At 44.8% G+C, this 15,110-nt stretch overlaps 1 protein-coding gene and 1 long non-coding RNA gene across 2 annotated transcripts; one reads left to right on the top strand and one right to left on the bottom strand.

The window, feature by feature from the left end:
* Positions 1-83: 83 nt before the first annotated feature.
* ODF1 (outer dense fiber of sperm tails 1) lies at positions 84-14,114 on the bottom strand. The gene is made up of 2 exons (XM_053242745.1): positions 13,675-14,114; positions 84-547 (listed from the first exon to the last, which is right to left on the bottom strand). Exons 1-2 carry the CDS (start codon positions 13,980-13,982, stop codon positions 232-234), a joined length of 624 nt encoding a protein of 207 aa, XP_053098720.1. The 5' UTR covers positions 13,983-14,114; the 3' UTR covers positions 84-231.
* Positions 2,556-6,408, top strand: LOC128322052 (uncharacterized). Its single transcript, XR_008305497.1, has 3 exons — positions 2,556-3,240; positions 3,467-3,667; positions 4,628-6,408. It is a non-coding gene; the product is annotated as an uncharacterized LOC128322052 (long non-coding RNA).
* Positions 14,115-15,110: the final 996 nt, after the last annotated feature.

The following is a 15,110-nucleotide window of genomic DNA, read 5'->3' as shown; positions in this document are numbered from 1 at the left end:
TGAGCAGACACTCTTGAAATTTTAGGTAGGTAGGTACTTAAATAAATAAACAACAACAATAAACTTGCACTCAAACCAGGAGGTGTGCAGCAGTTTCGTTTTGGGAAGAAGGATAACGTGGCTGTTACACATGCTTAAAGGGTGATGTTACAGCAGAACAAAACAACAGTCCTCCTGAGGATCCACTGAAGTTACATCCTTACACTGAACAGCTACCAGCGCTGATCGTCTTCAAAGCAGACTTAGGAGGCAAGGAGGTGGTGAGCCTGGTGACTCTATCCTCACTAGACTGCAGGGCCCTATCGTGTAAGTTACGTCAGTCTCACACACTCCTGGTGGCAAGCAGATCTCCTTGGTGACCGTTGAGTAGTTGTACTCCTTCCCTCTGCAAGTCTTAAATTCTTCTTCATGTTCGGCAGATACTTTAACCTTCCCATCTTGCACTTTCACAGTGATATCCTCAGGGTCAAACCCTTTAACGTCCATTAAAGCTAAAAGCTTAGGGCGATTACATTGTGCCAGCATCTTACAAACCCTTCTTCGAATCCTGCCATAAAAAGAGGAAAACAGTACAAGATTTCAATCCCCGTGTCAGAATCACATGTACAAGATGGATAGAGTTGCCTAGAGGTGATGTTCAAGTGGCATGATTCAATGTTAAACGGTGGGGATCTGTTCACATTATGTGCCAATGGAAACTCCATGGCCCGTATACATCAAGCCTGTTCAGCATCGGCCCTCCTGCAGATGTTGGCCTACAACTCCCATAATCCCTGGCTATTGGCTATGATGGCTGGGGATTATGGGAGTTGTCATCCAAAAACAGCTGCGGGGGTGGGGCATAAGTTGAGCAGGCCTGGTATACATCAAACTGAACCACTTATAACAATGGTGACAGAATCAAACACCCGTCTGTATCCCGATGTTGTCAAAAATGGATGGTGACAAACCTGTGAACTTTAGTTCCACATCAGAGTGCCCTGGTTGGCCAGCAGTTGCCAATGTATGTTTGTCATGTTTTGAGAGACTAAGAGGCTATTCCCACGATCACTGGAAAGTGGGCTAAGGGAGCTTAGGCCGCTTTCCAGGGATCGTGGGAACCATCAGGCTCGTAGGCAAGCCCAGTGCTTCCAAGGTGGCTAGCCCGTCTAATACCACCTCCCCTTAAATAAGGTTAACAGAGTGAGTGCTCCGTTAACCTCATTATTTTGCTCATGTGTCGCCATGGCACGCAGCGACACACGAGTAGACCCCCGACCAGGAGGCTGCAAGGAGGGGTCTCTCCAGGATGCCTTGTGCGCTTGCGCAGGGCATCCTGGAACTTCCGGGGGTTGCGTGGGCCCCGATCCTGTAGCCCCCACCAGCTCCGTGATGGAGCCAGCAGTCATGTGGGCGGCCAATCTGGCCACCCAGGGCTGCCTTTTGATCGTCTGCGGGGAGAGCAGGCTAAGCCCGCTCTCCCTGCAGACCCGGAAGAAGCGCTTCTCACCCATTGTGAGGAGAGCTTCAAAGAAGAAACTTTCAGTGGGAAACCTCCGAACACTGCCCACCTGAATCCAGTGTGTTCCCTCATGTAGCTTTTAGCTCAGGGCTGCACAACATTGGCTCACCTGAAGATGCCTGCAACCCCCTTCATCCCTCACTATTTGCCACTGTGGCTAGGGATGATCAGAGTTGTAGTCTCACAAAAGCTGGAGAGCCCAAGTTGTGCAACCCTGCTTTAGCCAATGAAAGCCTATGTAAACAGCACAACAAAAGGTGTGTGTGTGTGTGTGTGAGAGAGAGAGAGAGAGAGAGAGAGAGAAAGGGCCATTCAGTTCCTTCAGTTCTTTAAGCTGCATTGAACTGTTCAACATTTGCCCAAAGAGATATGGGTAAAATATGGATTGGTACCAATTGAGCTTCCCCCCCCCTTGTGGGCCCTCCGATCTGAATTGTGACTGAGGGAGGCAAAGGGTTGGCCCCGCTCCCCCTGCCATTGTCTCAATATGGATCAGGGCCTCACAAGGCTACTATTTGCATTTTAAAAACCAAGCCTGTTGTCCGGTTTGGCCTTAAGTAATTTGTACATGTTTTTGTACCATTTAAAGGTATGAAAACAAACCTACATACAGGTTCTTCTGATGCACGGCACAATACCAAGTGTGCTGCTGTGCTAAACATAATGTGTGAATAACTGTACTTGTATCCAGATTGGTACCTGCATACCCTTTACACTCGCCATATGAATGTTGAACACTATGAGGCTATTCTCATGAGCGTGCAAAACTGGGATAAGGGAGTCCAGCTCGCTTTTGCACACTCGTAGGAACCATCGGGCTCAAGGGTGAGCCCAGTGGCTCCATGTCGGCAAACCTGCCCAAGTAGCCCCCTAGTTAAATGAGGTCAACAAAGCGAGCACTCGGTTAACCTTGGTTTTTTTAACTGGGTGTCAGCCGAGGCTGCTTGCAGCTGCAGCAGGTCTACTTGGAGGGAGGGAGCTCCCAGTAACGCACCGTGCACTTGCGCAGTGCATTATTGGGGTTTGGGAGGGCGGGGTGCCGCACAGTGGCATTTCCCTGCACCCAACCCCCCAGAACTACCGGGTGAGTTGCAGGCGGCCCGCAGGAGAGCCACCGTACATCTGGGCAGGCAATCCGCCCACCCAGGGAACTGCTTCTGATCATCTGCGGCAGCTAGGCCTGCTCCTAAGCAGGGTTAGACAGGCAGAAATCAACATGTGAAGCTTTTCATGGCTCGGAGAGAAACATGTTCACTGCTCAGTGATGCAGATCAAGCTGCTGTAAAAGGGACAGCTATAGGGGGCAATTTGGATATTGGCAACCCTACTCCCTTCTCCAGGAGCATCATTAGGGGTGGCCCCCAATGAATTGCTAGAGCCACAAGTCTCATCAGCCCAGAGCCGGGGTGCCAATTTTCCCCCCTTAGCCACTTGCTTGCTTATTTGTTTGTTAGTTTGTTTATTATTTAATTTTTTACATTTTATATCCCTCCAAGGAGCCCAGAGTGATGTACTACATACTTAGGTTTCTCCTCACAACAACCCAGTGAAGTAGGTTAGGCTGAGAGAGAAGTGACTGGCCCAGAGTCACCCAGCAAGTATCATGGCTGAATGGGGATTTGAACTCGGGTCTCTCCGGTCCTAGTCCAGCACTCTAACCACTACACGACCACACTGGCTCTCAAAGATGATAATCAAGAACATCATTTTTCATGACCCTTTCAGATTTCAGTTATAGGGTAAGCTTTCCTGCTGAGTAATGTTTTTATGGACTAGACTGAAAATTTTCAGCACCCATGCACATTTCAATACCGGGGTAAGATTTATTGATCGGTAATGTTTTCTGAAGTATTGGACCATAATTTCTCATTATTCTGTCAGATTTAAATATTTAGAAATGTTTTCTGATAGACTGGATCATACTTTTTAATTACTCTTCCGATTTTCTCCCCCTCCCCCCCGCAGTACTCCAGAAAAGAAGTACAGGAGTGGAGGCACCTGCATAGAACACAGGAGAAAGCGCCTTGCCTCACCTAGCTCTCTGCTGCTTCCACCTTCAAGAACATAAGAACAGCCCTGCTGGATCAGGCACAAGACCCATCTAGTCCAGCATCCTGTTTCACATAGTGGCCCACCAGATGCCTCTGGGGAGCACACAGGCAAGAGGTATGTGCATGTCCTCTCTCCTGCTGTTGCTCCTCTGCAATTGGTATTGAGAGGCATCGTGCCTCTGAGGCTGGAGATGGCCCAAAGCCACCACACTAGTAGCCATTGATAGACCTGTCCTCCATGAATTGGTCTAAGCCCCTTTTAAAGCCATCCAAGCTGGTGGCCATCACCACATCCCATGCAAGGAATTCCATAGATTAATTATGTGCTTTGTGGAAAAGTACTTCCTCTTGTCGGTCCTAAATTTCCCAGCCTTCAGGTTCATGGGGTGACCCCTAGTTTTAGTGTTGTAAGAGAGGGAGAAAAGTTTCTCCCTGTCCACCCTCTCCACTCCATGCATAATTTTCTACACCTCGACCATGTCTCCCCTTAGTTGCCTCTTTTCCAAGGTAAAAAGCCCCAGATGCTGTGCTTATTATAATATTAGAAACTTTAAAAAGAACATGTAATTATGCTTGTGGGGTGATATGATTGGTTTAATTATCAAAAGGGAGGGTATGAGCTCTGGCCTCAAATCTTTTTCTGTATCTAGCCCTTCTTCTGCATCAGTGCTCTTGTACTAATTCCTTACACTTATTCTGGTGTAGAACAGGGATTCCTAATCCGGTTCCCATGTGTTGTTGGACTACAACTCCCATAATCCTTTTGGTCACTGTGGCTGGGAATGATAGTTGTCCAACAATATCCAACAATATCTGTGACCCAAGGTTCCTGGTGCAGAAGAAGGGGACAGTGCTAAGTGGAGCACTCAAGATGAAAATAAATTCATTTGTTTTAGATTAAGTAAGAGAGTAGTATCACCTAAGCTCATGGAAGGAAGCAAGGAGTGTGGCAAGACACTCCTACAAAATCTGCTAACTATTACACTCCACTGATTAATTTTGGAAATCTTAATTTCAAATGTCTTCTCACCTGAAAAACATACAATCCAGCCTTATCTTTTGCATATTCACTCAGAATTTCCACTGAGCTGAATGGAGCTCCCTAGTATGGATGAGATTTCAGCAGCTCCAGTGTGTCATACCAGTAGCCTCCAGTGATGTAGTTGCAAGTTCACAAGTGCAGGCGCTCTCTATGACAGCCCCCATGGCCATGCCCAACTCAACAGCCAGAGAAGCCAAGAAGTACTGGCGCCTTGCCCCTGCACGCTCTGCCTCCACAACACATCTGGAAGCCTCTTAACCTAAGAATCTCCAAATTTTAAAAACATAATTTTTAAGCTGTCAGGTCTTCGGTTTCTGTTACAAAATTAATAATAATCATAATCATAACAACAACAACAACAACAAGTGTGCTGCATTAATAATGAACAGAGGAAAAATAACAAACACAGAAGGAATAGAACTGCCCAATGGAAGCAAGATCAAGAACCTGGAAGAGAAAGAACATTACAAATACTTGGGCATTCTCCAGGTTGATAACATCGCACACACTGAAGTTAAAAGAAAAATTGGAAGTGAATACATCAGGAGAGTTAGAAAAATCCTCAAGTCCAAACTCAATGGCGGGAACACCATACAAGCCATAAACACCTGGGCTATACCTGTTATCAGATACACTGCAGGAATAATAGACTGGACCCAGGCAGAGCTAGAGACACTAGATTGTAAGACCAGGGAAATAATGACCATCAACCATGCTCTGCACCCCCGCAGTGATGTAAATAGGCTATACCTCCCTCGCAGTTCAGGTGGAAGAGGAATGCTGCAAGTCCATCAAACAGTAGAGGGGGAGAAGAAAAGAGGCCTTGAAGATTATATAAAAGACAGTGAAGAAGATGCACTATTAGACTATTCAACACCAATGAAACAAAGCAGGCCTACAAGAAAGAACAAGTCAAGAACCAAGCAGAAAAATGGAGAAATAAGCCACTGCATGGTCAATATTTGCACAATATAAGTGGAAAATCAGACATCACCAAGACCTGGCAATGGCTTAAAAATGGCAACTTGAAGAAAGAAACAGAGGGTTTAATACCGGCTGCACAAGTACAGGCACTAAGAACAAATGCAATAAGAGCAAAAGTAGAAAAATCAACAACAAACAGCAAGTGCCGCCTTTGTAAAGAAGCAGATGAAACAGTGGACCACCTAATCAGCTGTTGTAAAAAGATTGCACAGACTGACTACAAACAAAGGCATGACAAGGTAGCAGGGATGATACACTGGAACATCTGCAAAAAATACAAGCTACCTGTAGCCAAAAATTGGTGGGACCATAAAATTGAAAAAGTTGTAGAAAATGAAGATGCAAAAATATTATGGGACTTCCGACTACAGACAGACAAACATCTGCCACACAATACACCAGATATAACTGTAGTCGAGAAGAAAGAAAAACAAGTCAAAATAATCGACATAACAATACCAGGGGATAGCAATATAGAAGAAAAAGAAACAGGAAAAATCACAAAATACAAAGATCTACAAACTGAAATTGAAAGGCTGTGGCAGAAAAAGACCAAAGTAATCCCAGTGGTAATTGGCGCCCTAGGTGCAATTCCAAAACAACTTGAAGAGCACCTCAACACCATAGGGGCCACAGAAATCACCATCAGCCAATTACAAAAAGCAGCTTTACTGGGAACAGCCTATATTTTGCGACTATATCTATAATAACCAACAGTATTCATGGTAAAATTCAGCCATCCCAGGTCCTTGGGAAGGACTCGATGTCTGGATAAAACAAACCAGTCAATAACACCTGTCTGACTGTGTAAACAATAAATAATAATAATAAATATTTATTAACAACAACAACAACAAATAAATAAATAAATAAATGAAATGAAAAAGTTGCTTTCTTTCCTTCCATTAGGTATGTTTGGAATATTTCCCCCTAATGCTAACTAGATATCCCAACAACCGATGGGCACAGTGGGTGGCTTCACATGGCATGTGGCAAGTCCAGTTGCTGCAAACCGCTGGCTCCTGGTGAGTGCGTGCTCTGGCAGAAGTGGCAAGTTCCAATCCCAGAGTCTCTGGTCCAGTCTGTGGCCACACTTCCCTTTGCCACCTGACATCTGTAGCCAAACTTGAAGTGAGGTGGTGGATGTTTTGTGGGGAGGCAAGTGCAGCTGGGTCACCTGACATTTCTGGGTTCACATGACACACCAGGACTGGAACTTGCAGCTCGCACCAGGAGTGCTCGCTTGCTGGGAACCAGCAGCTTGCAGCCACCAGACTTGCTGCATGTTGTGTGAAGCTGCTCAGTGAGAGCATACACAGATATTGTGTGTTCTGGGTGCTTGAAGGACTGCCTCTTCCTATACAATCCCACCCACAACTCAGTATATTGCAAGAATTTCAGAGGGGAGTTAAGAACATAAGAAGAGACATAAGAAGGACATCAGAAGGGATAGAATCTAACAAGCTAGAAAACCTGGGAGGACCGGAGTCCTCCACAGAAACTCTGTGGGTGACAATACAAGGCCTGAAAGGAAATGTGCTTCTGAGGACGTGCTATTGCCCTCCGGATCGCTGACAGTGACTGGGAGTTGCAGAAGGAAATCAGGGAGGTGTCAAGGACAGGCATGGCTGTAATAATAGATGACTTCAATTACCCACACATAGACTGGGTAAACTCACAGTCAGGTAATGACAAAGAGGTCAGTTTTCTAGATACACTGAATAACTATGCCCTAGAACAGTTGGTCTTGGAACCAACCAGAGAGAAGGTGACCTTGGACTTAATCCTGAGTGTCACCCAGGACCTGGTGCGTGATGTCAGTGTCATGGGCCCTTTATAGAACAGTGACCATAGTGCAATCAAATTCAGCATACATGTGGGGAGAGAATCACCAAGGAAGTCTAACACAGACACTTTGAATTCTGTAAAATGAGGAGTTTGGTGAAAAGAAAACTGAAAGGGAAAATCAGGAAAGTCATTTTGCTTCAGAATGCATGGAGTTTATTTAAAACCACAATACTAGAAGCCCAGTTAGAATGTATACCAAAAAGGAGGAAAGGTGCCAGCAGGACTGGGAGGATGCCAGCATGGCTAACAGGTAAAGTCAAGGAAGCTATAAATGGGAAGAAAACTTCCTTCAGAAATTGGAAGGCCTGCCCAAATGAAGAGAACAGAAATGAATACAAACTCTGGAAAAAGAAATGCAAGGTGACAATAAGGGAGGGGGAAAGAGAGTTTGAGGAACATTTAGCTAAAAGCATCAAGGGGAATAACAAAAACTTCTTTAAATACATCAGAAGCAGTTGGACCATTAGACAAAGAGGGAGTGAAAGGGATTATTAAGGAGGATATGGAGATTGCAGATAAGATAAATGAGGTATTTACATCTGTCTTCATGGCAGAGGATACAGAGGATACTGTTCCTGAACTGGGCTTTTCAGGGACAGAGGCTAAAGAACTGAGTCAGATAGAGGTGACAAGAGATGACGTCCTAAACTGTGTGAAAAAAATTAAAAATTAGCAAATCGCTAGGGCCAGACAGCATCCATCCAAGAGTCCTTAAAAAACACAAATGTGAAATTGCCAACCTCCTTGCAAAAATACATTATTCCTATAATCAGGCTCTGTACCAGAGGACTGGAAAGTAGCCAATATATCGATTTTTAAAAAGGGATCCAGGGGTGATCCATGAAATTACAGGCCAGTTAACTCAACGTCTGTTCCAGACAAATTGATGGGAAGCATTCTCAAGGATAAAATTGTAAAGCACATAGAAGAAGGACCTGCTGGGGGAGAGCCAGTATGGCTTCTGCAAAGGTAAATATTGCCTCAGAAACCTTTGGGAATTCACTGAGAGTGTCAACAGGTGTGTGGATAAAGGTGATCCAGTTGACATAGTATACAGTACCTGGACTTCCAAAAAGCTTTCAACAAAGTTTATCATCAATAACTCTTGAGAAAACTTAGCAGTCATGGGTTATGGGGACAAGTACATGTGTGGATTGCTAACAGAGGATAGGTATCAATGGAGAGTTTTCACAATGGAAGTAAGTAAGAAGTGGGTTTCCCCAGGGATCTGTACTGGGACTGGTGCTTTTAAATTTATTCATAAATGATCTAGAAATAGGGGTAAGCAGTGAGGTGGCCAAATTTGCAGATGACACCAAACTATTTAGAGTAGTGAAATCCAAAACAGATTGTGAGGAACTCCAAAAGGATCTCTCCAAACTGGGGAGTGTGTGACAAAATGGCAAATGAGGTTCAATGTTGGCAAATGCAAAGTGATGCACACTGGGGCGAAAACCCCCAACTTCACATATATGCTGATGGGATCTGGGCTGTCGGTGACTGACTAGGAGAGGAATCTTGGGGTCGTGGTGGACAGCTCATTTAAAGTTTCGATTCAATTTGCGGCACCTGTGAAAAAGACCATTTCCATGCTAGGGATCATTAGGAAGGGGACTGAAAATAAAACTGCTAATATTATAATATCCTTATACAAAACTATGGTGTGACCACACTTGGAGTACTAGTCTGCGTACAATTCTGGTCACCATACCTAAGGAAGGACATTGTAGAACTGGAAAAGATGCAGAAGAGGGCTATCAAGATGATCAGGGGCCTGGAGCACCTTCTTTATGAGGCAAGGCAACAACACTGTGGCTTTTTAGTTTTTTTGGGGAAAAGATGACTGTGGGGAGACATGATAGAGGTCTATAACATCATGCATGGTGTGGAGAAAGTGGATAGAGAGAAATTTTTCTCCCTCTCACATAACACTGGAACCAGGGTCATTTCATTAAATTGATTTCCAAGAAATGTAGAACCATCAAAAGGAAGTACTTTTTCACACAGCACATAATCAACTTGTGGAACTCTCTGCCACAAGATGTGGTGACAGCCAACAACCTGGATGGCTTTAAGAGGGGTTTGGGTAACTACATGGAGGTCTATCAACAGCTACTCTTTGAAGGGCTATAGGCCACCTCCAGCCTCAGAGACAGGATGCCTCTGAATACCAGTTGCAGGGGAGTAACAGCAGGAGAGAGAGTGCGCCCTCAGCTCCTGGTTGTGGGGTTCCCAGTGATATCTGGTGGGCCACTGTGTGAAACAGGTTGCTGGACTAGATGGGCCTTGGCCCTGATCCAGCAGGGCTGTTCTTATTTTTATTTATTTATTTAACATATTTTTATACTGCCCAAAACGTACGTCTCTGGGCGGTTTACAACCAGATTTAAAAAAAGGTAAAACATTAGTTAAAAACAAAAACAAGAAATTTAAAACAAAACAATTTAATTTAAAAAAACAACGATATTCTAAAAACAACATTAAAACAATGAAAACAATATCAGTTAAAAGCCTGGGTGAACAGATGTGTCTTTAAAGACTTTTTAAAAAATTGTCAGAGATGAGGACATCTCTGGGACAGAGACACCAGAGATGTCTTATTTCACTAGGGTGCGCATTCCAAAGCCTCAGGGCAGCAACGGAGAAGGCGCCAGGCGCCTGAGTAGCTGCCAGACGAGCCAGTGGCAAATGCAGATGGACTTCTCCTGATGATCTCAATGGGCGGTGGGGTTCATGACGAAAAAGATGTTCTCTTAAAAACCCATGGCCCAAGCTGTTTAGGGCTTTATAGGTTATGACCAGCACCTTGTATTTTGCCTGGAAACATATTGGCAGCCAGTGTAACTCCTTCAATACGAGAGTAATATGGTCTCTCCTAGATGACCCAGAGACGAGCCTGGCTGCCACATTCTGGACCAACTGTAGTTTCCAGACTATTTACAAGGGCAGCCCCACATAGAGCGCATTGCAGTAATCCAGTCTAGAGGTTACCAGCAGATGTACCACTGTTCTGAGGTCGTCTGTCTCAAGAAACGGACGCAGCTGGCGTATCAGCCGAAGCTGATAGAAGGCACCTCTGGCCACTGCCTCAACCTGGGACACCAGGGAGAGACTTGGATCCAGAAGCACCCCTAGAATGCATACCTGTTTCTTCTGGGGAAGTGTGACCCCATCCTGAACAGGCAGATCAAAATCGTCTCTTGAGTTTTGACCCCGCACAATGAGTACCTCCATCTTATCTGGATTCAGTCTCAGTTTGTTATCCCTCATCCAGCCCATTACCGCCTCCAAACAGGCATTTAGGGAGGTTATGCCCTCTCCCAATGATGCTGACATGGAGAAATAGATTTAGGTGTCATCAGCATACTGATAGCACCCTGCACCAAATCTCCTGATGATCTCTCCCAGCGGTTTCATGTAGATGTTAAACAACATTGGAGAGACTACAAAGCCCTAAGGGACACCATACAAAACTTCAGATTTTGAAGAACAACAGTCTCCAAGGGACAGCATCTGGAACTTATCCGAGAGGTAGGAACAGAACCACTGCAGAGCAGTGCCACTCCTAACCCCCTCAGACGCTCCAGAAGGATACTATGGTTGATAGTACTGAAAGCTGCTGAGAGGTCCAAAAGGACCAAATGAGTCACACTTCCTCTGTCAATTCCCAGTTGGAGATCATCCATCAGGCTGGCCAAGGCAGTTTCCACCCCATAGCCAGTCCGGAAGCCATTTTGAAATGGGTCTAGATAATCAGTTTCCTCCAAGACTGTCTGGAGGAAATTACCTGCCCAGCCATGGAAGGTTGGAGACAGGCCTGTAGTTTTTCAGCTCTGAGGGATCCAAAGTAGGCTTCTTCAGAAGCGGTATAATAATTGCCTCCTTAAGACTAGGAGGCATCCTACCTTCCCTCAGAGACGCATTTGAACTCTCTACCAGGCCTTCTACAACAACCCTGCTACCAGATAGTATAAGTCATGTTGGGCAAGGGTCAAGAGAACAAGTGGTGGGCTGCACCATTCCAATCAGCTTGTCCACACATCCTCAGGAGTCACACTGGAATTGATCCAACCTAACCACATAAGAAGAATAGCTGGATACCTCCACATCAGACACTGAAGTAATTGTGGAGGCGGAGTCTAAGTCGGTCTGAATACAAGAGATTTTGTCCACAAATAATTTATTAAACACATCACAGCGGGTGGTAGATGGTTCTAGATTCTTATTCAAGGGAGGAGGGGCACATACTAGCCCTCTCACAACCCTGGACAACTCTGCTGGACGTGAACTTGCAGGTGCAATACGGGCAGAAAAGAATCGCTTCTTTGCCGCACGTATTGCCTGAGCATAGGTCTTCAAATGAGCTCTATGTTGCAATCTGTCGGATTCAAGCCGAGTCTTTCTCCACCTGCGCTCCAGTCGTCTACCTTGCCGCTTCAGCCCCCATAGTTCTTCCGTATACCAAGAGGCCAGTTCTGAAGAGGGTCGGAGAGGACACTTAGGAGCGATCATGTCTACCGCCCTGGTGAGTTTGCTGTTCCAATTCTCCACCAGGGCATCAACAGGATCGCCAGCAGAGCCAACACTAAATCCCTCCAAGGCTTCTTGAAATCCTATAGGATCCAATAACCTTCTCGGGTGGACCATCCTAATAGGTCCCTCGCCCCTGTGAAGGTGGGGTGTGACTGTGAGTCCAACCTTAACCAGATGGTGATCCGTCCATGATAATGTGGAAATCACAGAATTCCCCACCCACGGAACACCACCCTGATCAGAGTAAAAGACCAAATCAAGCGTGTGACTTGCAATGCGTGTTGGTCCCGAGACCACTTGCAATAGGCCCATAGTCATCATGAGTGCTATGAACTCCTGAGCTGCCCTGGACAAATTGGTCCCGAAATGAACATTGAAGTCCCCCAGCACCACAAGCCTGGGAGACTCCAACATCAAATCCGAGACGAAGTCCGTCAGTTCATGTAGGGACTCTGTTGAGTAGCGGGGCGATCGGTATACCAACAGAAGTTCCAGACTATCCCTGGTCCCCAAATTTAAGTGCACACATTCAATACGGTCCGACACTCTAACAGGGATCCTGGTAAGGGAGATATTATTCTTATAGACCACAGCCACTCCACTTCCCCACCCGCAGTCCCTCACCTGCTCCTCAACAGAGTACCCTGGAGAGATAAGCTGGGACCACACTGGGCCCCCAGCCTCCCACAACCAGGTCTCTGTAATACATACCAGGTCGGCACCTTCATCCAGAATCAAATCATTGATGGTTTCTGATTTGTTCCGGACTGACCTGGCATTACAGAGGAGCAAGGTGAGGTTCCAAGGGTGGTCGGCACTGCTCCCCAAGGCCAAAGAGCTGGAAGGACAGCCGGAAGGGGAAACAGCAATTAGATTTCTATGTCCCCTTCCCCTGCAATGACCCATTGACCTGCCAACGTTACTTCTTCGGTTTCCCACCACCACCGGGATGGCTGCCCCACAGTCAGTGGACTTATGTTCTTAAGATAAATACAACCCTGCTGGATCAGGCCCATCTAGTCCATCATCTTCTTTCCCACAGTGGCCCACCAGATATGTGTAGGAAGCCCCCAAGCAGGAGATGAAAGCATACCCCATTTCCTGCTGTTGTTCTCCTGCAGCTGGTATTCAGAGGCATCCTGCCTATGGACTTGGAGGTAATCTCTAGCCATTTATTTATTTATTTATTTATTTATTTGATGCAATTATTTATTTTTTAATACTAATAATCTAGACTAACAGCCAGTGATAAAGCTCTCTTCCATGAATTTATTATTAATAATAATAATAATAATAATAATAATTTGATTTCTATACCATTTATTACTGTACCATTACTAGTACATTACCGTACTATACCATTTTCAGATAGCATTTATTACTGTAATGGACTTCGATGAACAACAAGATTATAAATGTGTTTGTCAAAACCAAATACATTTCCCAGGACTTGCTCTGCAGCTGTCCAATGTCTTTCAACAGCTTAATTCAGGCCTTCAGCTGAGACTAAATCTTTTAAATTTTAATGTGTTTTTATCTATTGTGATTTTTATCTGTTTATGAATTTTAAATGTTTTATATTTTATGTTTTAATTCTGTACAGCACCTAGAGATTTCTATACTAGGTGGTATATACATTCAATCAATCAATCAATCAAATAATTATTCAACATACAAGTGCTGCAATCAATCAATCAGTCAGGAAACCCATTTACCTGGCCAGTTCTTGCTCAGCCTCGATCTTTGCCCTGATGGCCTTCTTTTCCAAAGGCGTGATGCAGATGGGCCGGCAGGGTGGGCAGGGCGAACAGGGCCGACAGCACAGGATGTCACATAAGCAGTGTGGAAACGGATGGAGAAGGCAACAACAATATGGGTGGAGAGAGATGTCACAGAGGCATCGAGTTTCACAGGGTTTAGGGCAGCAGTGCATATCTAGAAGCCTTAAGCGCCTCTTTATTTCTCTGTCGGTTCGCCTTAAATCTCGCCTCACAGCTTCCAAAGCGTTGCAGAGATTTGCCATTTGAAAGCTTTAAACCATATTAACTTACGAGTACAGCCTTTGATAAAGGGCACTCGTCAGGAAAAAAATTGGTCTTGCAAGCCCTGGCCAGGAATTTGCTTTAAGAGCAAGCTGCAGGTACTTTTGCTGTATTCCAGCATACCGTTTATGACATCATTAGCCTGTAAATGTGTCACAATCTGAAAATTGCTATGGGAACTGTAAACTGTGGCTGTACCCACAGAGCTACTGAAAGCAGAAATAACTACACTCAACTACTCAAGGTTATCACTTGATGGACAAAGAAGTACAAAGATTCCACAGTTTCCCTTAAAAGCCATTTGTAAACCACATACAGACAGACAGACAAATGCTCAGAGTATACAAAGTGTTATCTTATACCGTGTCCTCTTAGCATAGGATGAGTATTATATCAGTGTCTTAAACGTGTTTGGATGGAAACCAAATAATAATAATTATTATTTTTACATTTATATCCTGCTCTTCCTCCAAGGAGCCCAGAGCGGTGTACTACATACTTGAGTTTCTCCTCACAACAACCCTGTGAAGTAGGCTAGGCTAAGAGAGAAGTGACTGGCCCAGAGTCACCCAGCAAGTATCATGGCTGAATGGGGATTTGAACTCGGGTCTCCCCGGTCCTAAGTCCAGCACTCTGACCACTACACCACGCTGGCTCGAGTGAAGCACTTTCAGTGGTTCACAAGGCACCATCTCGAACACACAAGAACAAATATTTAAGGATAAAAAGACCAGCCTACATTATTGTGTGAAGCCAAATATGATATGTTTTAAAATTACCATTTGGGAAAAATTATTAGATCCAAAATCAACATTTAAGTCAGAAACCACATTATGTTAAGAAGTTGAAATCCAAATATTTACATACAATATTCCTACACTTTTTATTATTTAATGGGAAGAAAGACTGGAGACAAGAACTTCATCTCCTTCACAAAGGGAAAACTTTATAAGGAAGATCCTTTTAGTCAAACTGCACTGGGATTCAACTGGGCGCAGTTTATTAAAATGGTTTTTGCATCTGTAACTCCTAACTGGGCAAGATACACTGTTAAAAATGCTGCCTTTCGTGCCAAAAGGATGCAATGGATCGCAAGGCTTGTTGGCTCA

This window comes from Hemicordylus capensis, chromosome 4 (assembly GCF_027244095.1).
Source record: "Hemicordylus capensis ecotype Gifberg chromosome 4, rHemCap1.1.pri, whole genome shotgun sequence".
Taxonomy (NCBI): Eukaryota; Metazoa; Chordata; class Lepidosauria; order Squamata; family Cordylidae; genus Hemicordylus; species Hemicordylus capensis.
This window is presented reverse-complemented; position numbering and strand designations above follow the sequence as displayed.

Coding starts and splice junctions, on each gene's coding strand:
- ODF1 (XM_053242745.1), bottom strand. CDS start 13,982: ATGGCAAATCTCTGCAACGCTTTGGAAGCTGTGAGGCGAGATTTAAGG. Junction 548..13,674: donor GCTGAGCAAGAACTGGCCAG/GTAAATGGGTTT, acceptor TTTTTATGGCAG/GATTCGAAGAAGGGTTTGTA.